At 37.1% G+C, this 23,200-nt stretch overlaps 1 protein-coding gene across 1 annotated transcript in view; it reads right to left on the reverse strand.

Annotated features, from left to right (window-relative positions):
- PEX7 (peroxisomal biogenesis factor 7) overlaps positions 1 to 23,200 on the reverse strand; it is a 42,693-nt gene that overhangs the window by 10,804 nt on the left and 8,689 nt on the right. The window contains exons 6-9 of the mRNA XM_041423855.1: positions 13,364 to 13,470; positions 12,851 to 12,964; positions 9,869 to 9,924; positions 3,537 to 3,636 (exon numbers count right to left, since the gene is read on the reverse strand). Of these exons, the coding sequence (XP_041279789.1) occupies positions 3,537 to 3,636; positions 9,869 to 9,924; positions 12,851 to 12,964; positions 13,364 to 13,470 (377 nt within the window). The remainder of the gene's footprint in view (positions 1 to 3,536; positions 3,637 to 9,868; positions 9,925 to 12,850; positions 12,965 to 13,363; positions 13,471 to 23,200) is intronic.

The following is a 23,200-nucleotide window of genomic DNA, read 5'->3' on the forward strand; positions in this document are numbered from 1 at the left end:
CACACATCCTATGTCTATCTAGTGTATATACAAGGAACAAAACTTCAGTTGTTTTTCTTATCCCTAAACTTTAGAAAGAGCTATCTGGTTTTAGAAACTGCATACTCTTAATGTTGCTGACAAGGTAAACAGACTTTCTCAGTTCTTAATACTACACAACATCAGAAATTTAACAGATTTTTGGTGCTTAGGGTCTTGTCACTGTTCTTGTGTGTGCCTAGGCTACTTTGGCTGAAAGCTGGAGTAGGGAGTATTTTCTCCTGGAAAACATGCCTGGCAAACTCTCACATCAGCACTTGCAGTTTAACAGAGAAATACAATGAATATCATGAGGATCATTTCTGTTAACGCTTTGCACTGCAAAATGCACATTTTTCTATGCACCTGAAGTTTGTTTGTTGTCTCATATTTCCATGAATCTGATACTAACATTATGGTGGAGGAAAAAAACCCCAAACCAAACAACATCTGATTTTTAAAATTCAAAGCTTTCAAAAACCACCTACTTTACAGAGGCAGATAATACAAAATAGATACTGGAATATTTAATTAAGCACAAAGGAGTTTACTGTTTCATCTAGCTAATACTAGTGGGTCTCTTCACATTCCTTATGACCAGATTTTTTTCCATGTTGCCTCCCTTAGCACAAGAACCAGCCTGCCTGCATGTACCTACTCTCTGCCTGAGGGTTCTGTTCAAAGCTCAATCAGTTCCACAGGAATGTCTTGTGATTCCAAGATTATTAGCTGCTTAATCACAATATCTATTCTGAACACTTTCAATAATGCATATAATTTTTTCCTTGATGAGTAAAAAAATACTTCAAAAATGCTGAAGATCATTGTGCAAAGCCAAAGAAAACATAATCTGTCTAGACAACAAAAGATATCATTAAGAATGAAAGCAAAGGTTAATGACCCGACTGGTACTTAATTTGAGCATAAATGAATAGCTTGTCCATTATAAATAAAATACCCTGCATTCTCCCTGGATCCTTCTTCTCTTTCTCCCCGGAGGAGAGAAGCAGTTCAAATCTGAGGTCATAACTCCTTATAAAGCAAACAGTGAAAATCACAAATCATGCAAATAAATGAAAAAAAACAAATAATGGAGCTCATCATCAGATTTATAAAGAACAGACATAAAGAGAAGCTACTTATTGGGAACAGCAGCATAAAATTTAAGCAAATAATCTTTGTTGGATGGATGCAGAAGCCAGGGAAAGACTCCAAGGGCTCATACTGGAAACAACTATTCAGCAGGTGTTCATAGAATCATAGAATGATTTGGGCTGGAAGGGACCTTAAAGATCATCTAGTTCAATAGTCCCCCCAACATGCACCTTTCACTAGACCAGGTCATTCCAAGTCCCTTTCAGCCTGGACTTGAACACTTCCATCCACAACTCTGGGTAACCTGTTCCAGTGTCTCATCACCCTCACAGTAAACAATTTCTTCCTTATAGCTACCAATGATCTCTCAGTTTGAAGCCATTACCCCTTGCCCTATTGCTACGTGTCCTTGTAAAATGCTCCTTTCCAGTTCTCTCAGAGGATCCCTTTATGGAAGGGTGCTACAAGGTCTCCCTGGAGCCTCATCTCTTCCAGGCTGAACAACCCCAGCTCTCTCAGCCTGTCTTTGTATGAGAGATACTTCAGCCCTCTGATCATCTTCATGGCCTTTCTCTGGACTCATTCCAACAGATCCATGTCCTACTCAGAGCTGAACAAACTATACTCAAGGGTCTTCCTATAAAAATGGGGGTTATGTTTCTCTTGTGTTCACTCCTTAGCTTAGTGAGAGCTTAATTTTATCACAGATTTTTAAATTTCTTTTAAAAAAACCCCATTCATAATTTGCATTGCTGTGATATCCAACCCTCAGAATACATTAAATCAACTCAATGGAAAAAAACAGAGGAATATCAAAGCTGTTGCAAATGCCAAACTTCTGTCTGGAAAGCGCATTGGCACTCAGTAAATAAGGATATGCACCCTAGATTTATAGAATTTGTGCACTAAGTCCAACATCAGACTTGTAGAATTTCTGCATGGGAAAAAAGACACCTGAATGCACAAAAGTCCTAGTGTTCATGGCTATGCACACCATCATTTTCCTTTTTTCAACACAAACGTGCATGTGCATTTTCCTTTCAATTCATTATCTACCACGAAGCAATGGGCTTGTAGTCAAAGTAATCACATTCTCAATATAAAATGAAAGAAAAAATCTTCTCTCTTCATTCAGACCAAACGCAAACCCACACCAACTTCATGGAAAGCTGAACTGGGCTCAGCACATGCACTGCTGTGGGACTGTGAAGCCCTAAATACACTATGCTATACTTGCTACTCTCTCTGGACCCAGTGCAGCTAAATCACATCTGTGCAGTCACTCAGGATGAAGTTTCAATCCCCAGCAACAGGCCTTTAAGTATTCTTGCCTTGCACTGATGAAAAATAACCTGAACCTTGAAAATTTTTTTGAGCCTTACAATTTCCCCCTTGTGGCTCACAGCAGGCCTTGTGAATAGTTACTGCAGCACCACTGAAGCAACAGAATTTTACGAACAACCAACAGGGCAGAAAACCCATCAAGCTATCATTTAGCTAGAATGGTTCCATGTGCAGTAAGCTAAGTATTTGCCAAACTTACATCTTTCTCCTGTGTACCTTCACCAGCAGAAATTACAATGGTTTTAATTCACTTTGTCCAAACAGAATGTGAATGCAGATGTTACAATTTTTATCTGGGGTAAAAAAAAATCATTTTACTGTGAATTGAGAAGAATCTAGATGTAAATTATATCTCTGGCATGTTAAATAGTGCATTAGGAACAGTTAATAGCCTTACAGTAATTTTTGTGTGGAAAACTAAAGGCTCTCTCATTTTAAAGTAAAAAATTACCTTCAGTTTTTCAAAGTTTCTTGTCTAGAAATAATTTCATACTACAAAAAAAGAATCCTTTGTTTATAAAACAGAAAACTGGAGCAACAGGAGAGGAGAATCCTTACAGAACCAGTATATAAATAAGGGCTACTGATAAAATAGGCTCTACTTATTCACTTTAATAGCTGAGGGTTTTTGAATTTCAGCCACAGATTAAGCCACTCCTAGTACTCTAAACAGTATGCCAAACCAGGCCTAGGCATCATGTGTAACACTACCAACATTTAACTTGACATTTTAAGTAGATGGAAGAAAACTCTGTATATCATCTTAGCATTCTAGACTCTTCTCTACTATTCGTCCTTCTGAAACAAAATACTTCATTTTCCCAGAGCTCACCATGGCTTTCAGTTATCTGATTTTGCAATCTTGTCTGTTCTGCCCTCCTCTGCTACCCAATGCAAGGAACTGCTTCACAAATAAAAATGGACCTGAAATGAGGTTTATTTGATAAGCATTCAGCCAGACTCACTTCCAGAAGCTTACTGCAATCTGGTGACTTATTCAGGATCTGAGTCCTGCAGCCCAACCATGACCATAGTGCCTATAACAGGCAAGTGAAAAGTAAATGCATCCCAGCTCTTACCTGACCACGGTTGTGAAGACTTAAATCGAGACCACATGTAAATTCAGTGTGATGCTCAACTGTTTCCAGCAAAGGATTAGGCTTGGAAAAGTCCCAGAATCTATAGAGAGAATAAAGGAGGGAGAGAGAACGGGAAAAAGATCAAACAAACCACAATTAAAGTAATTGAAAGGCCCTTTCAAAAATATAATGCAAGATATTGACGAATCTGTTGCTGCCAGGGTATTTAAAAAAGCAAACTCATCTACTTAAGAAACATAACAAATCATACTCCTGGTAAAGCCATCTGCTGATTTGCATAAATTAAACCCCGCTGGGCAAAGCCATCTTTGTGTCCTGTCGCAGAAACTGAGATCAAAGTTGGCACCAAGGAGCAGTCGTTGGGACATTATTAAAAGAGAAGAAAAAATGTAGGCTAGAATATTCTTGTTATATTTCTTGATGGCTGGGGAATTTTATCCCTGAAAGATATTAGCACAATTTGTGATTTTTCTCAGTTTTTGGCATCATTAACTATGGACTCTTTATTTAAATAAAAATTACACACTCATTTAGAGATCTCAGTCATGCGCACTGTCAAATTTGAGACTGTATTCCTGTAAAACAGAATTTAGTACTATAATTTAGTAACAAATGTGCACTACACAGATCAGCTGCCTTACACAGTTAATTACACTACATATTTTTAAAATAAATTTTTCTTTTGAGCCTTGGTTTATAAAAAATACTTAGAAAATAACAATTCTGAGGTCCTCTATTTCTCCCAGCTACTGTCCCAATAGACGCAGAGTTCATCAATGCAATTAACAGGAAGTATGAGAGACGTAAGAGTAGATGGGATTAAAATAGAGGTAAAAGGCACCTCAGCCATGAAAAGACGGATTCAAACACAGAACTTTCAGATAATAACACACTGACAAAACCCCGTATGCCGGCACAGAACAAATATTTATTTCTTTCTTGTGTTGTATATACCACTGAGAAAAGTCTACAGGCTGCACAGCACAGCACATTTTGTGGGCTGTCAGCTGTAATCAAATTTTCTGCAGCCCAGATTTTCACACAGGGGTCAATTATATGCTTTACTACTTCTGTAACAATCATAGAGGTCTCTTTGCCTTGCCTTTATTGGGAAAAGTGATAATGCTTAACAAGAACAGCTCATTATCAGACCAACTGCAATGGAAGTACTGTAAGTTCAAACCAATTCAGGGAAAATAGCAAACACTGGAGCCAGCAGGGTCAGTTTGTTTAATATGTAGATGTTATCTCCTTCATAAACAAGGAGAGTGGTATCAGCACAATGGCTATGCCATAGCAACAACCCTCTTAATTTTTTCCTAGTACCTGAGATCTTAAATAAACAACTTATTTTGCAGGAGAGAGGAATAAAAGACCATTTCAGCATTTTCATCCTCCCACATTTGTTCATAAGAAGGTAAGGAAATACAGTTTTTTCCCTAAGTAATAGTGTTAGCCTTCCTTGTGACAAGAGCTCTCTAATAATTCTTGAAAGACAGATGGTCATAACTGAAAACTACAATTAAAGGAAATAACTTTAGATCGACATGAATAAAGAACCTAAAAAGACCTTTTGATCAATTTAAAAAATAGTAGGACAATATAGCGTTTGTTATATGAAGTAGTGTTGTAAAGAAGCAGTTTAGAGATTAAGAGTACTGCAACTTAGTTCAACAGACTGACTGGAAGCTTTGATACCTTTTTTTAATATATAAATAATTACTAATGAAAACTCAAAAAAATGTTCAGTCTCAGGACTGAGAATCATTGATAACAAATTAATGATGGTTCTCATAACAACTTTGCACTCCAAAGTGAGAAACACTGTCTATTGCACAGCTTCCAAAACCACCATGGTGACAAGCAATACTTTCCTCAGTCAACTTCCACCACATTCTGCAGACTGAGAGGGCAATGCAATTTTTCTGAGACACTGTTTACCACAGCAGGATGGCTGAACAGTGAAGTGAAGATGCATTCACAGCACGAGTAGGTGTGCTTGCAATACTTCAGTTGTAAGTGTATCTACAGACTTAGCAGCATGAACTTAAAAAATGGGCCAATCACATGGGCTTTTAGGGTCCCTCACAGGTTTGTACAGCCTGTACAATCATTGGTGTGTCACTTAAAATGTTATTCTTACCCATATTATGTATAAAGCCACAATTTCAGTCACATCTGCACTGATCACAAAACCCCAAAAACCTATATGAGTGCATTTTCTTAAGCCTTTTAAGGCTGGACTTGTTAAAAATATAACTTCTCCCTCATTTCTCTACAGTTTCTTTGCTTTACGGGTATCTGGCATGCAATTCATCAGATCCACATATATTGCACGTGCAGAATAAGTGGACTGCTTATTCTTAACAAGACATTATGAGAAGAGAAAAAGCCTGTCAAGTTATGGATTTTGTACTTTGTACCACCCATAGCAGTGTTACGAAGACCTGTGCTCCCTGATCAAACCACTTTTACCAACCCAAACATAGTCTGTCCTGCATATCTTCTACCTTATCCTCACCCTCACTCTACCCTTACCAAGTGCCCCTGCATCTTCACTACTGGCTGGGGAAAAAAGAGGTAGCAAGTATCATTCCAGGTTCCAGTGTCTGTACAATGCATGTGTTGTGGCACCCTGTTGCTGCATGATGAGGAGCTAGCAGATCAGTAAGATTACTTGTGGTGGTGAATTCATGCTACGGCTCTTACCTTCCTTAAGGCAGTACTCGGGGTTTCCCTCTCTTGCATGCTCATGAGTTTCCATTAAATGTGTAAAAGCTTAAAGCTTTGTAAATTTAGACTACACATTTCCTGTTACAACTAGTTAAGCTTTCAATAGGTTCAAAAGTTACTCCAGGAAATGTGTCTATGAAAATGAACAGATTGAAGCACAAAGAACAAGTCTACATCCCTCTGGGTAAGAAAAAAAAATTATGATAAATATTTATTCAAGAAAGCTTTACTAATGCTCTTAGGTTACAAGATGTCTTCATACATAATATTTTCAGGTGGGCGTGAAGCAGATGTTTAGAGGGTGCTTTCCATAAAAGCCCACTCAACAACTAATGCTAGCTTTCACACACAACCACACCAGGCACAAGTCACAGTAGCATGTGTATCACACAATTCATCCCCCTGCTCCTATTCTCTAATTCCTGTGCTGACTTGTAAGAGTTCTTCCTGCAAACGAGAAAAACTTCTGTCAGAGGAGAGCTTAGTGTCAAGCTACTTTTGGATACAGGCTAATCAGGGCAATGATGCTACTTTAGGCATTAACTAGGAACATCTACCTATTTCCACACTAATATTCTGAAGAGATTATTTCATTATAGTTCCAGTGAAGTATCAACATTATGAAGAAATTTAGGTATAGAAGGACATTTTCCATTTGAAAATAAGAAAAGAAGAGCAAGTGAACAAACACCCACCTTTTCACCTTGAAGGAAAGTACCAAAAGAAGAATACAAGGCTAGTAAGGATACCTAGCTGAAATGAAACATAGTTTATTTTATGATCAGCCTTATCCTGTAAGATTTCTTTGTGATCAGAGTTACTGAACTTGTACATAGTGATGGAGAGCTGGAGACAGTGGTTTACCTTACAGTGTGTTGCAGAGATGATGTCCAATATAGTACAATTTTTAACAAAAATTGCCTTTCTGCCTTAGGGACAGGCTTCTGTGAATATGATCCAAGATCTGGCCTGACACCAGCTTAATAAAGCTCTACAATTTATCAGATCTTCTGTTTAGATTTTGGTGAGCACTGTCTGTGACTAATGCACCAAGATTTCTTTTTTATATTGAAGAGTCCAAAAATACAAAATGGTGATTCCAGTAAAAGATGACACTGATGTTCTTCCAAACTGAATTTTGACAGAGATAGCATTTAACAATATGCATGCAGACCTAAAGTAGTTCTGGAACTGTTACAGTACTTTGTGTATTTCCTGGCATTTTAATGATTCATTTTTGTTCAATCTGCTCTTTAATTAGCCTACATTTTTTCTGAGCTCTTCCAAAGAGTAAGGAAATGGTATAGAAAATATTTGTCTGAATGAAGCATTTACTGGACAGGGATTATAAATCATTATACCAAGGTATGTAAAAACTCAAGTTCAAATCAACATTCTCTTTTTCTCAGCTCCCAGTATGAAGCTGGCATGTGAACTAGGTTTCTTTTCAGTAGCTTGACTACAGTGCTCACATTCAATGATTATTCTCTTTGCAAAGGAGTAAGCTAAGTATTATTAACTTTGTTTTCAACCTACTATTTTTTCTTTTAGATATCCAGTTGTGATTATGTGCCAAACTAGCTGTATGATCTGAAAATAAATAAAACCCCTGCTTCTTACAGGGTAGTTTGATAATCTGAACTAAGATTTGCAGCTGCTTGGTTAAACTATAAGCTTCAGTAGCATTTAAGATTACAGAACTATGACAGTAAAGGATTGTTCCACTACTGTGCTCTATTCCGTTATCTACTATAAACTGATGCTTGCAGATAATTCTGAGCTTCAAACAGACACACCAAAGAATATAAATGAACAATATCGTAACTAAACTGCTATTAAAATAACACTGAAATTAATCAGTTTTTAAGGGGCTGCCATACCATGCTGTTCTAGGAATCAAAATTCAGCGCCCCCTCCAGCAAATGGGGCTAAAAAGTCACAGGCCTTGAGTAGATTCAACAAGATCCATAATTAATTCTATGTACTAGAATCCATACTTCTCTTCCGCCTTTTATATACTGATCAAGGATTTTTACTCTTAAATTGAAATGTATGTGTATGTGTGCATATATTCACACCCACGTGTATGTGGTGTACATGCATGTGCACATATGACAGGATGTGTATATGTATATACACGTGGAGTGTATGGCGCATCAAGTAAAATGACAGTATGTGGTAGAGGTACAACATAGTCTTTAAAAGAGATGTTCCCAAATTCTTCCAACTGTCAACAATTTTCCTCCATTATACAGAATATTTTGCTTGTGACACCTTTTCCAAAGACTTTCACCTGGCCTTCTCTGCTGTTTGTTCACTAATACCAAATCAAATGGTTTTAGAAAACTGTTAAAAATCTTTATTTCATCTCTTCAGGTCTGCTCTCTCTCCCTAGTAATGACAAGTAAATCTTTGAACAGAAAAATAATGCCTAGAGTGAATTTTGTGAAGAGGTCCCCAAGCTCTACATTTATAGACATGATGCTTTGTGAGCTAGTAGCTCTCTCCATCTTTTCTGACAATTTCCACATATGAAAATGTCAGAGCTGAAATTGCACTAGATTTCAGTACTGCATGAAGCACATTAGCACCAAACCTGAAGGAGATATAGCTGGTGTCAAGAAGGGGAAGAGCATGACAACACAATCAAGTCACTTCAATGCTTAATGGGCTAACTTCATGATGCAACTTTATATGATACTATGGTAGAAGATTGGGTAGATTTATAATTTAGCAACATATACAGGCACTGAGAATTAGAAACAGAACCCTTTGGCAGCAGAACCTCGCTAGGTCTGGTGTCAGACCAATTAGGACACAACCAGAAGTGACATTACTTGAGATGATTTGGACAAGTGGAATAACATTATGGCATTCCTTTATGGAGGCAAGAGGGCTTCTCCCATTTCTTAATGTACTGCCTACTACATTCAGTCCATGTTAGCAAATTAAAATGTAGATCAAAGAATTTGGTTGAGGTATTCAGGAATATTTCATAGTGTACTGACTTGTGATACCATCTATCTTAGAGAAATCCCAGTATCAAATCAAACTTCTTTAGGACTTTGAATTAGCTTTAAAACAACAGTACTACAAGATCCTCAGCAGTATCAGATATACTGAGCAGCCTGGGGAACTTGCAGAAGTACTGTCTAAAGAGTTCTAGCATGCACACTATGGAACTCTACTAAAGCTTCCTCAGATACTGGTAGGACAAAAACATTGTTCATAAAAAGCCTAAATAAAAACATGTCACAGAAACATATGAATTCACCTATCTAAATTAATTTAACAGGGTATTACCTTCTTATCAGACATTATCACAGCTGGATGCAGCTATGTTCAGTAGAGTGATGTGAAAAGGATTGCAGAAAGCATCCAACAGAGCAGATATTGCGCAGCAGAGTGACTGAGCTGCCTTTGACTGACAAACCCATGCGTTTTCAACATAGCTTATGAGGCATCTGACAGCAACATTAACTGCACTCCAGTATATCCACTCTGCAACTCTTTTCTTTTGCAAGCCATATTAAAATAAATCACCTTTCTATTTTTATCCAGTTGAGAAAATACTGTACCTTACAGTAAAATCATAGGAGCAAGAGGCCAGAATAGTTGCATGGAATGGGGAAAACTGCAAGAAAACAAAACAACTTTTAAAGTTAAAACTTTGTGAACATATACAGGCCTACTGTAAGCAGCAAGTTATCAAAGTTTAACTACTTAAATGGTCTTGGTTGGTATGCTGCAACAAAACAGACTACATCAATGTATTTCTCCCCCATACTTCTACTAACAAGGAATCATAGAATTAATAATCACAAGGAATGCTCTGTGGGATGCTGTGTTGGTTAGATTTCATTACAGCAGTACCAAATAACTCTGCTGTAAAGTTAATAAGTTCTGGAACAGTCATATAAACAGTCATTAAGTTCTGCTTTTGGCTAATAGGCTAAGTTTCATCTTGTTATATAAATCAAGTTTCAAACCAGCTATGTGACCAGTTAATTATTTTCAGAGAGACAAAATCTGGGCCATACTGCACAGAGAATACAAGACATATTACCATCATCAATTCTATATCCTACCATTTTGAAATTATTTATACAAATGGGAAAATCTGGGAGAAGTGGAAAAACTGAAGGCAATATAACATCACTTCATTCATTATTTCCCCCTCTCCTACAGGGCATTTTACAGGATACACTCTTCCATGGACTCTTGCAGACTAGTCTAAAAACTGCAGCAAAAGAAGGATGCAGTTATGAAAAAATTGTTCATCTCAGCTCTAGTTTTTTGGCAGCCTTCAGTTTCCAAAGTTATTTTAAAATCTGTACTTCTCAGCAGGAAATACAAGCCACTGACATAACTTGAGTTTGAAATGCAGATCCCCCACACTGTGGTTCACAGTTAAGTCTTCCTGCAAGACTTCTAATATTATTCACAGCAACTACAAAGTTGAAAGTTAAGTCTAGGCTCTTGCCACGCTGACAGAGCTCTCTTTACTCTAGCAGAATTGAGGAATTGTGCATGCTGGAACTTGAACCTCTGCAGACTTCCTGCAATTATTTTTGAGGGGAAAATACCCCAAAACAAAACAAGTTCTGCACTTAAGGAATATGAATACTAGAGGGGAAGAAGTCTGATGGGCAACAAAAAATCATGGTACACTTTCCATAAGCCCCCTTTGCATGTCCTCACAGTTTAAGATAAAGCAAAACCATACTGTCAAAGTTTTGTCATTAACCTTAAGTATCCTGGAAACTCACCTAAGTAAACTCTATCAAAATACTTAGCAGAGTGCTACACATTTAAGTTGAAAAAAATGCATTATGTCTTTCTGCTACAAGAGAAAATTCTGTTCAATTTAACTGTAAGATACTAAAATTTTATCATCTGCCTGCTATACAGGCAGAAGATATCACCACCACATCATCCATCCTGACTCCAACAAATCCAAATATCTTTTTAGGTAAATTGGAAACTGTGTTTCAGCTAAAAATGTGAGGATCAAATGCACCAACATGAAAATCTTCCAAAAAGGACTCCGGATGACCTCAGTGCACTGATACTGCCCTGTACTGCAGTGAAAGACCATAAGAAATCTACTTCAGGAATCCTGACAGTACTGTGGTGGGTAGAATTCCTTGCCAGACTCAGATCTACTGCCAAGACTTGTGGTTTCCACTTTCTTTTCCACTTCAAACTGTGTGCTCCTGTCCCCCTCCTTTGTGTCAAGCCCTGCAATTGTGTGGTTGAGCAACAAACTGAAACAGCTTAATGATCCAGACAGAAACTAGTCACTTTCAGGGAGAGGGTTTTCAGTCAGAGCCATCAGCTGCAGCTTTACAAGCAATCGCTTGTGTCAGCACAACACAGGGGAAGGGATATCAGGAGGGGCAGCCGCCTCTACAGAGGCAGCATCCAGGTCTCTCTCTCAATTCAGTGTGACTGGTGAGTTACACCACACACCTGGAGATATTGCACCACCCCGAAGAGCTGGGCCACACTGTCTTATCTTATGTGCTCAGGGACCATGTCTGTCTTGAAATGGAAGCAACGAAAGCCTGGTAAGACGGAATAGAAGTCATGTATTCTCAGTACATCTCCCCTGCACATGGATGCATCTTCTCCTATGAAAAATATTTCACAGAGCCAGATTAGAGAATAGTCATGCAGGCATTAAGTCAGAAAAAAAGATTCAGCATCAATCACCAGTGGGGAGAGCAGGCGGGGTAGCTGGGATAGGGAGAGCAGGAGCTTCTCACGTTATTTGACCATGAAAAAGATTTGTGACACTGAATGACTACCTAAGTCACATAATTTTCTGATAAATTACAAACTAAGCACAGTAACTTCTAAATATGTTAGAAACAAATCATGGCCATGTGAAGCAAAATACCAAACCCAGGATAACTTTTTCTGCCAGTTCAGACTTCCTAGAAAATATTAATAAACATACCTGTTCCTGAAAGGCTTTAAAAGGATTAGGTACTATCTCCTTTTTCAGGAGACTTTGATATTGATGTATTTGACTCTCACATTCTTTGCTAGTTTCAATATTTTACACTGAAACATAGTGTTTGAGCTTACCTAAAAAGATATTTGGATACCTATTTTCATACAACATGATAAAAATGTCATTGTGCATTGAAAGCAAATTCTTATTGGTGGGTGTTCTAGTTGTACACAGATCCAGTAAAGTCATCTGTAGTCTTTCATGTATAAAGCTTCAAAATCCCTTTGAATGCATTAATATTTTCTTTGTACACACGAAAGTATATATTCACAATGTGTTTTGTATCTTGTCTTCTGTGAATATTGGCCCTTTTTGTGGAAAGACAAAGGAAAAGCATCATTTAAAATGAGTAAGGGGAAGTGTTTTCCCATCTCAAACTTCCCATATAATTTAACTGAAGTAACCTTCAAACCCTCTCTCAAGCCCTCTAACATCCTGTTGTTTTTTTCCTAGTTATTAGATAATATAAAATACTACCAGCTTACAGAAAAAATTGTGTAATAATTCAGTGATAGTCAATGGGAAATAAAACACAACTCACTTTTACTCTTCTGATAGCATAGGTATGACCAAGCAAGACGAACACTGGTTGCCGGATGTTCCTCAAATCCCAGCCTTTTAAGCTACAATCAACTGCACCGGTTACCAGCAAGTTCTGACGATTTCATAAACACAGATATATCATGACAATGTAATTATTGAATTGTAGCAATGCCTATGTTAGATACAAAAGTTAGATAAATCAAAAAATACAGATTCATAAATCACAAATGAAGTGACATCCCCGGTATGTAAATTAAAGAGCACAGAGAAATACAATCTGGTCTTCCACTTTTGACTACTCTGCCCACTAGAGTCAATCAAAACCTCTGATCTGCTTGGGCTGGCCATCTCTTAGAACAAAGCTCTTCTGGAGATGCAATAGTGAATGAGAGCAACAAAGCAACTAGGCATGTTTTCATAAAGAGAAAATGCAATAATGTTGCAGTAAAACCCCCTGCTATTTAATGTGAGTGCTTCAATTAGCAAAACAGTGGGATGAATGGCTTTATACCTCATCATATTTGCACCAGTCACAGCTCAAGACCTCAGCCTGGTGGGCTGGTATCACAAGTTTGACTCCTGGGGTTTTCACATCCCAAATTCTTAAAGTTTGATCACCTGAAACAAAGAGAAATTGATTCAATGTTGTTGCATCAGTTACAAGTTTCAGTTAATCCATTAGTACTTAGCAGACAAGTGTTTCTTAGCTTTGTCATCTACCCCTAAAGATCTTTAGCATTTCTATACACCCTTCTTACAAATTCAGTTCCTAATGGCTTGAAAAGATATCAAAAGCTGCAACAGCTGATGGGACAACTGAGCTTTTCAATTTTTAAAATTGGAATTTTCCCATTAGCCCTGAATATTTAGCTTTGTGTCAGTAAAAATGGATTCTCTAGCTCTCTAGCTTCCAGAGAGAGAAAATTCATTAGAATTTATTATTATTACGCTTATGTTCATTTAAGACACAAATTTCATCACTAAAAGGTGATTAAATCACTCATGATTTCTATAGAAAGCATGTATCAATACTACCTAAATTAAAAAAAAAAAAAAACACTGTTTTACGCTGCTACTGAAGAAATTATTGATAATTCCTTATAATTATTGTTTTCATGCCCTTTATATACAAGCACTTTGATGGTTTTAGTGCCCTGTTGGTCACTGGCTGTAAAGTATACAGCTGGGCACACGAAAAATCATAGCTCTTTTCAAGAAACTGGCTGCAGATCAAATAAAACCATCCCTAGAGCCACAGCAATATTCCTAATTGCATGAACCACCAGACCCTGCAGACTTCCCCCCAAAAAAACCCATAAAACATTTGGAAAGTTTAAACAAATAAGGCAGAGAGAGCATGGTTCACTACATGTCACAAGTGCAGCCTTCTGACCACGGAGACCATGGGGAGCTTGCTCTGGTGTTGGTTGGCTTGTCCTCAGCCCTCAGGACTGGGAGAGATGCTGCACTCTTGGTGGATAAATTCCCCATCTGTACGGTGGGAACAACACCCAAATTCTCCCCGTTTTCAATCCCCTCCCCTACTGTCAAGAGGAAGACTACTGCTTAGTACACAGACAGCACTCTGACAATGGCACCCTGCAGCCAGCTGAAGCCTCAAACATCACTACAGAGCTTATAAAAACAGGGCAACATATGGAGAGGAAGAAACACGAGCAGCAGGGTTTTGGCAAAAAAAACAGGTAGCACGCCCTGGATCCACTCTCCATTAGCCCTGCTAATCTGCTTGCCGGCAAAGGACAGTTCAGTTTGAGTTTTAAGTCTTTCTGAGATATTATAATGGACTTCTTAAAAAGATTTTATTTTAATTTCATCAGATAACATAGACTTGAAGGGGAAACACATATTTCACAACAGACAGGATCATTTTCCGCAAGCAAATAAATATATAAATCCAGGTGAACTAGAATGAACTGCTACAGTAGCATTATGAGGGCCAAATGCAATTGGAAAAGTAAGTTATTCAGCCAATATTAATTTTGACACTAAATGTAAAATTGCCCCAATTACTTCTTTTTTAATAGAAAATGCTGATGCATGAGAAAAGGAAAAACATTGTTCTTTTCAGTTTTGTTTTTTGTTTTTGTTTTTTTTTTTAAATGCTAAGACTTAGCAGTTATTAATTCTGGCTGGCACTATCAGTGAAATGTTTTAATGGAGTAACACAACGTGCAAGTGAACCTTTCTGTGAATAGAAAATACTGATCTAAAGCCAAACGAAAATCCAATTTTTCCATTTAAGTGGAAAAATCAGATTAATTTTAACCTGATAAACAGTGCAATCCTGACACAGTGAAATCCTGACTCAGTGCACATTTTAATGAACTTTTTTTAACCTCAAACTTATTTCCATACATACATATATATTTACATTTCATTTCAACAAAAGCTGCAGTTAAAATTTTTGCAATTTCCATGAGTACTACAAGTATTGAGGATGCACTTCTTCTACAAGATAAAGCAAAAGTAGGATGATAATAATAATAATAGAAAGTACAAGGAAAGCACACCTAGTACAATCATATTTATTAACAGACACTTCCAGCTGACATACCAAAGTAAGCAACCAGAAAACTACCCAACATTTCCCCCATAAAATATTTCTATTTTTGTTAGAAGCAGTTTCTCTATAGCAACAGATTTTTACTGGTCCATTGGATAATTATCATTTCAGAATTGTTTATTCATTGTACTTGCTTTCTTTCTTTCTAATGAATATTTGTGAAATCTTGGACGAATCAATAAAACTACACAATATACACTCATCTATTCAAAACTTTTCAATTGATGCTAATCTACAAGTACATCATCCTTATACACAAGATAAAGATTGCTAATGTGAATGACAATGTCTAATAGTGAAAAGATAAAATTTATTTAAGATTTAAATTTCATGTAGGTTTTAACACTACCTTTTTTATTCACAGATATATTTTACCCAAATTCATAAATCATCTCCAAAGTCCTGTGAGAAAAACCTACTAAGCAATCATTTCTAAACAGTGCAGAGATATAACAGGAACTACAAAAAACAGCCAGGTATTTGGGAGGTTAATAAAACCCCATTAAACTTTAAACACTATCTGAAGGGGAAAAAAATTCTAACAAGGACAGGTACAACGTCTTTCAGGAACCAGCTTCCACTAGACCAGGTTGCTCAAAGCCCCATCCAACGTGGTCTTAAACACTTCCATGGATGAGGCACCTACAGCTTCTCTGGGCAACCTGTTCTGGTGCCTCATCACCCTCAAAGTATAAATTTCTTCCTAATACCTAATCTAAACCTACCCTCTTTCAGTTTAAAGCATTACCCCTTCTTCACTACATTACTTTCTAAAAAACAAAACCAACACAATTGAAGTATGTCTGCAGTGCCACTGAACGATTACAAGTTTACATTACTTGCTGACTTACATGTATTTTTAAATACTAAACCAGATTAAATTATTAGCCCAAATTAAACAGAAAATCCGTGGAAAAATTAAAAGCAGAACACAAATCTCATGACTCTCAAAACCAGTCTTTTTATGCATGCTAAAATGACTGTGCTGATTGTTTCTATCGCAGATAATTGTTCTGATTTTGGATGAAATAGAGATATTTTTCTTCCAAGTAGCTGGTACAGTGCTGTGATCTGGATTTAAGATGAGAATAATGTTGATAACACACTGATGTTTTGGTTGTCACTGAGGAGTGCTTACACTAAGTCAAGGATTTTTCAGCTCCTCACGGTGCCCTGCCAGTGGTGGGGCTGGCATTGCACAAGAAGTTGGAAGGGGACACAGCCAGAACAGCTGACCACAGGTGACCAAAGAGATACCCCATAACACATGGTGTCATGCTTAACCTACAAAGCTGGGAGAAGAAAAAGGAAGAAAGAGATGTTTGGAATGATGGCATCTGTCTTTCCAAGTAACCATTATGCATGATGGAACCGTGCTTTCCAAGACATGCCAGAACACATGCCTGCCCATGGAAAGCAATGAATGAACTCCTTGTTTTGCTCTTGCATTCACAGCTTTTGCTTTACCTATCGGACTGTCTTTAACACAACCCATGAGTTTTCCAGCTTTGACTCTTCTGATTCTCTCCTCATCCCACCCTGGGGGAGTGACTGAGTGGCTGCGTGAGGCTGAGCTGTCAACAGGGGTTGAACCAATACAACAATACAAGAAAACTTAGAACAGGAATAATAAAGCTCATGGGATTCTATACAAAGAGACAGAAATAACAGTGACACAAACGACAGCTTTAGTTAAATCATCCAAGAGTACTACTGAATACACAAAATCTATCTCCATGTAGCACAACTTACCTAGCAAGTACACATAATTACCAGTGGAAACATACTTTGCAACTGGTCAATTTTAGTCTGATACAAAATGCTGTCAAGCTAAAAATTACAAGAGTTTTAAGTTATTTTAGGGAAGAGCCCAACTAATACTTTTTCTAAAAAGAAAAACAAAACAAAACAAAATAAAATATTTTTTTAAAAGTTAGTGAAATCTTTATTTCAGTGCTTCCCAGGAAGATTATACACAAATCTTGGGACACATTTTTTTTTCAAAACGGACCAAAGTTATGACTTATGATTAAGTCATTCTTCAGCAAATGGCAATATTAGTTACATACCTACCTGTAACTCAAACGACACAACCCAAATTAATTTACTGTAAGAATCTGTTACTGATTATTTCTTCTGAACATTAAATCATTTTATAACATGAGATTTTAATACAAAACACTATGACCTGAAAGTGCTTTATATTATTGCATGTGCTATATACAGCACTTTACTATAATTAACATGTAGTATAAATTGAGGGATAAACTAATTTCCTGAGAAACACTTTAGCTTGTACATTAGAGAATGATTCAGTAAAACTTATTTGATGTGCTGGTTTTGGCTTGGGTAGGTTTAATTTTCTTCACAGTGGCTGGTATGGTGTTTTGGATTTGTGCTGAGCACAGGGTTAATATCTAGATGTTTTTGCTATTGCTGAGCAGGGCTTACACAGAGCCAAGGCTTTTCCTGCTTTTCATACTGCTCTGCTGAAGAGGGGGCTAGGATGCACGGGAGATTGGGAGGAAACACAGCTGGGACAGGTGACCCCAAATAACCAAAGGCATATTCCAGACCTATGACTTCACTCCCAGTATATAAAGTAGGGGAAAGGAGGAAGTGGGAGGACATTTGGAGAGATGGTGTTTGTCTTCACAAATCACCGTCACACATGATGGGGCCTTGGTCTCCTGGGGAAGGCTGAACACCTGTTTGCCCATGGGAAGCAGTAAATTAGTTCCTTGTTTTTCTTTGCTTGTGTGCACAGCCTTTGCTTTCCCTATTAAATTGTCTTTATCTCAATCCATGAGTTTTGTCACTTTTACCTTACCTATTCTCTCCCTGATCCTACTGGTGGGGGAGTGACCCTGTGGCTGCATGGGGCTTGGTGGCTTGTTGACATTAAACCACAACACTGGTGCAAAGAACCTGGAGAAATTCCATACGTTCTGGTAAGTCTTGAAGTAACAGATTGCAAATGAAAACACTCCCCTCACATCACTACATATATTTGACATAACAAACTAAGCAAGTAAATTGTATTTCAAAAGCTTCTAGCATAAACAGCAGTTTGGCTGAACTGCAACAAGCCACAGTAACTCCATAGTCAGCTTGCTCTCTAGATGCTTGATTTGTACAACAAGGTACCATGCAGTAAATTGAAGCACCTTATTCTTTCATCCTTTTAGGGTCTGGATTTCCAAAATTTTTTTGCAAAGCCCTGAACCTTTTTTGCTACATGATTTTTCCTAACACATTAAACAGGAAAAAAACAGGAGTCATAAGAAGCAAAAAGTGGACCCACACTGCATACAAATGGATTGAATTTAAGCCTCTAGAAAAAAGTGCTTTGGAACTCATCAGAAACCACTGTCATGCTTTATCATTCATTAGCAAATTATTTCTTCCATTTTTATGGAACCTCAGCAAATATAAGCATCTTTGGAATTACTTGTCTGCAAGTCCTACTCTCCAATGGCTCCTTCTTTTCCTCAATGCTACTTCTGAAGCAGGAATGTGAGCTGAAACTTTAGAAAACTGATGTCAAAAACCTGACAGTACTTTTTTTTTTTTGGTCCAGAAACACAAAAAACACCTCTACTGAGAAGCTGCGCAAATTCACTAAATGTTCTCTTAGTAGATGTACACCTTCCCCAGCTCATTATTTCATGCGAAACAATTTGTTCAATCATAGGTTTTTTACAATTTGGATACCAAACACAGAAAGGTGCACCAAGACTACATGCCAGCCTGATCTATAAACTACAGCTTGACTTTACTACACGCATTTATCACCAAGAGACCAGCAAGCAAGAACAGACTTTTTAAAAGGCAACTCACTAACTCAGGGCTGGCAGTAAAATAGAATATTACATTAAAAATGGTTTTTAGTTTCAATATTAAAACCTAGCACTCAATGCAAGGGCTTACAAGAGTGGGACCTGGATTTACTGACTCATTTGTAAAGCAGCAAAGCTACAGTCATCCAACACTTTTGTCAACATAATAAAACTGTACCAGAAATTATCACACCTTGTTGTGGTACAAGAAAATTTGTAAGCTCTGGGCTTTCAGTCTGAAAAACAAATCTTTGAGCAGAGAATACAATTAATTGATCTAAATACTGATGAATATAGACATTGTCAGGCAGATTTCAAAAAAATTTCTTTCCCTTATTCATGAATTAAGAGGTTATTAAAATTATGTAGCACCTGCCCTGATCAGTAAATTTAAAGACTGATTTGAAAAGGAAAGCAGCATTAAAACTAAGGCCCCAGTATTTAATAAAATAGCTATCAGTCATTCTAAATCAGGGTCTTGTCAAATCCAAAACATTCATATTTTCATTCGTCACTGTCCTATCTGTATCAAAGAATACTTGCAGACAAAGGTAAAATGGTATTTGTTAATTACTTTATACTGCTAAATGACAATAAACCCAGTTGATACTAAAAAGGATGCTTTCTTTATAAACCACAGGACTAAGCAAAGCCTATTGCTGTGCAGTCATGGAAAATCATTCAGTAAAACTGATTAACATATGACTAAATACTACTGTTGCTTGCATTTGTAACGTTCTTTAATGAACTTCTCACCAATTTGCTCTCTGGGTTAAAAAAATATCGAGGCAAATGACATAATGACTCATTAAACCCCTTTAGCCATGAGGCTGCTGTTAATGCTGTTAGTGGCTTCATGTCACTTCTTTAATGACATTTTCCACATCAGTGTGTTTTCAGCGTAAGGCAGACATTTACCAGGGCTCTGGTTTGGTGTCATACGTACACCTGAACAACCTGCTTATCTGCTCAGAAATTGTTAATGACATCACAACAGCACTTATTTACATATCCAGAATTAACAGTTTGCTCTGTTACTATTGACTCCCAATTAAAAGAAACAAGAAAAAAAAACCCCCAAAGCCCAAGCAAACAACAAAAAAACCCCAACCACACGCCATTTACTTTCTGGTTTTGGAGTAGGAATGATTGTACATGAAGATAACAGCATGGTAAAGTACTCACACATCCCTGCAAATGCTAAATGGGAGAATGGGAGTTTATTAGATGCTGAATAAAACCTAATTGAACTGAATCATCAGACATATATATCTTTTGCAATTCAATTGCATTTTATTGTCCACTGCAGACAAGCTCAGTTTTCTTGTATGCATTCAGAATGGAGACTTAATGAAGCAAAAAAAGCTATACCTAGTATCAAATTCTTTTTCAATTGCTTTATATTGCTATCTTGGATTTCTCGTTTTCTTCACTTGTATTCCTTTTCTAGTCTCATAATAGCTTGAGAAAAAGCCACATTTCAAAATCAAATATTAGCTTCAGACATAAGTTGATCCTTTTGAACAGCTATTTTACTGTGGTTTGCAATTCTGTATGGTTTTCTGTTTTCAGTGTTCACAAACTAATTAGTTACATGGAAATTAAACTTCTGCAAGATTCTATGGGGATTCAAATAAAGGCAAAAAATGGCAGGGGTGTGGCATGCAATATGTTTTTAGACCTTCTTTCCCCTCGCTTACTTCCTTTAAAAGAAAAAAAAGAGTGCATTGTTTTACTTACATTTTGTTTAATCTGAAGTATTTTAAGAGCAACATTTTTTCCAATCTGCGGTTTACAACATACTTAACTTGCCTTACTCATACATGCAGAATTGAAGATGCTGCCACATGAAACAGTTCATTCCTCAAGCATTACAACTACACTATTAAGATAGCAGTAAGTACATAGTTGTGAGTAGGTATGTGTGAGGTGGGATGAGAGAAAGGGGACAGATGGGGCAAAAGAGAGAAAAAAACCAAACACACAGACACCCTACAATCCCAAAGCAGTACAGACTCCTTCAAGAAAGAAATGGTTCAATAATCTTTAACAACATCCAAAAAAAGCTACTGTTTTTAAAAGTGAAGAATAGAATGGTTCAATAATCTTCAACAACATCCAAAAAAAACTATTGTTTTTAAAAGTGAAGAAACCCAAGTGAGATGAAAAGAAGTACATAAAGTTTCCCTCCAGAAACATTTGAGTTACTAATTTTCAAGACAACAAAAAGTTGCAAAATAAGAGACCACAGAACCGCAGGTCAACCTCTCCAGCATGCGCATCCCAAAGAAGGGAACAGCTCTAAATTTGACACAGTACTATCACACTGAGATTCAAGTTTCTCTCCAGCTCCAACTTTAGCTCAATAGAAGATGAATCATCAGTGAAATTTAGCTTTCTGTCCCATGATTTTCTGTCATCCTCATAGAGTATGCAGATCATAGCAAGTTTGAAATGAGAACAAGCCTCCTTCAACAGTTCCATTTTACTTTCATCACATACCTTGACTGACAGAGTAGAATGTCATTAAGCACTGAACAATAAACTCTCTGAACACCAACTGTGTGGTGTACCTTTTTTACAAGGAAATGGCCTTTATGCAGAGAGCTAGAGGGTCATGAGTCCTTCTACTATCCACAGTCCTGCTGACCAAAGAAATGACTGCCAATATGTATTTTCTGTAGTGAAGCAATCTAATCAAACCACAAGAAAATTTCAATGCAAACAATGCAAACACAAAACCTTTTCCACATCAGCACGTCATGATTTCTATGTTATTTTATCTAGAAGTACACCAGACATTTTATTTTGGAAACTGTAAGAAAGTTCACCATCATTTTGAAGACTTCTTCTTCTAAAATCTCATTATTTTATACCCAGAATTACACTATCAGTGTACTGATAGCAGATTTTTATTTCACACTGGAGTAAGAACTTCACACTTAGAGAAGAAAAATACTGTGCCTTTTGTGCATGTTGTTGTTCCATCAATGAGTGAAAACTGACTGCAATTAGCTTTAGGCTCCAGTAGCATATTAGTCCCTTTCAAGCATCAAAGCAGAAATTCACAGAAGAGTAAGAACTCTGTAGTGTTCTAGTCAAAACTTCCAACAGCTGCACTCACTGAGTCACCCAAAGAACAGACCAATTGTTGTACCCAATTTAGGTACCATGACATATAGCCCCTAACAATGATTGTTTCCCAAAATCGTTCAAGTGGCAATGTATTAGAAGAAAGTTTGGCTACATATCCTAGACATTCAAATATGAAATAACTAGTTGCATCAGCAAAGCCCTATTGTTCATCTAGAATGCCAGAAAATATAAATATATATGGGTAAGACTACCATGGACAGGAGGGTTCTAAGCAGGACTTTAAAGAGAACATTCCTCAGAACTTGCAAAAAACACTTGAGTACTTAACCTTGACCAAATGGTACTTAGCTAGTATTTTGCAGCATATAGATAGTTGCATTTCAGTAGAACTGTTCATACAGTGTACAGGGCTCAATCCTGTAAGTTTCTGCACATCATGTTAGACAGGTATCCATCACATAACGTGGCTAAACCTATGCTCAAACATTTGACTTTCAAGCACTACTATGTGTAGAACAAATAAATGTTACTCATTCATCATTCTAGCTAAACTCTGCAGGCAGAATCAGATGGAAACAGCCAGGCTGAAATTTTATGAAAGGCACATGTACTTTTTCATCTGACTTCCTACAGAATAGGGAAGACTAGTATCTGTGTGTACACATTGTCTCTCCAACTTCAGTTAAAGGAAAAGATAGTTATGTTTACCCTCTTGATATTAGAACCAAACAATTTCTATTAAAATCAGTACAGATATGAAATCTGAGAAATTTACGCCACCAGAGTTAATTTATTAATATTTGTATTAAGACAGTTCCTTATAGTCCTT

The sequence above is a fragment of the Onychostruthus taczanowskii genome, unplaced genomic scaffold (assembly GCF_017590055.1).
Source record: "Onychostruthus taczanowskii isolate IOZ18803 unplaced genomic scaffold, ASM1759005v1 scaffold8, whole genome shotgun sequence".
NCBI lineage: Eukaryota > Metazoa > Chordata > Aves > Passeriformes > Passeridae > Onychostruthus > Onychostruthus taczanowskii.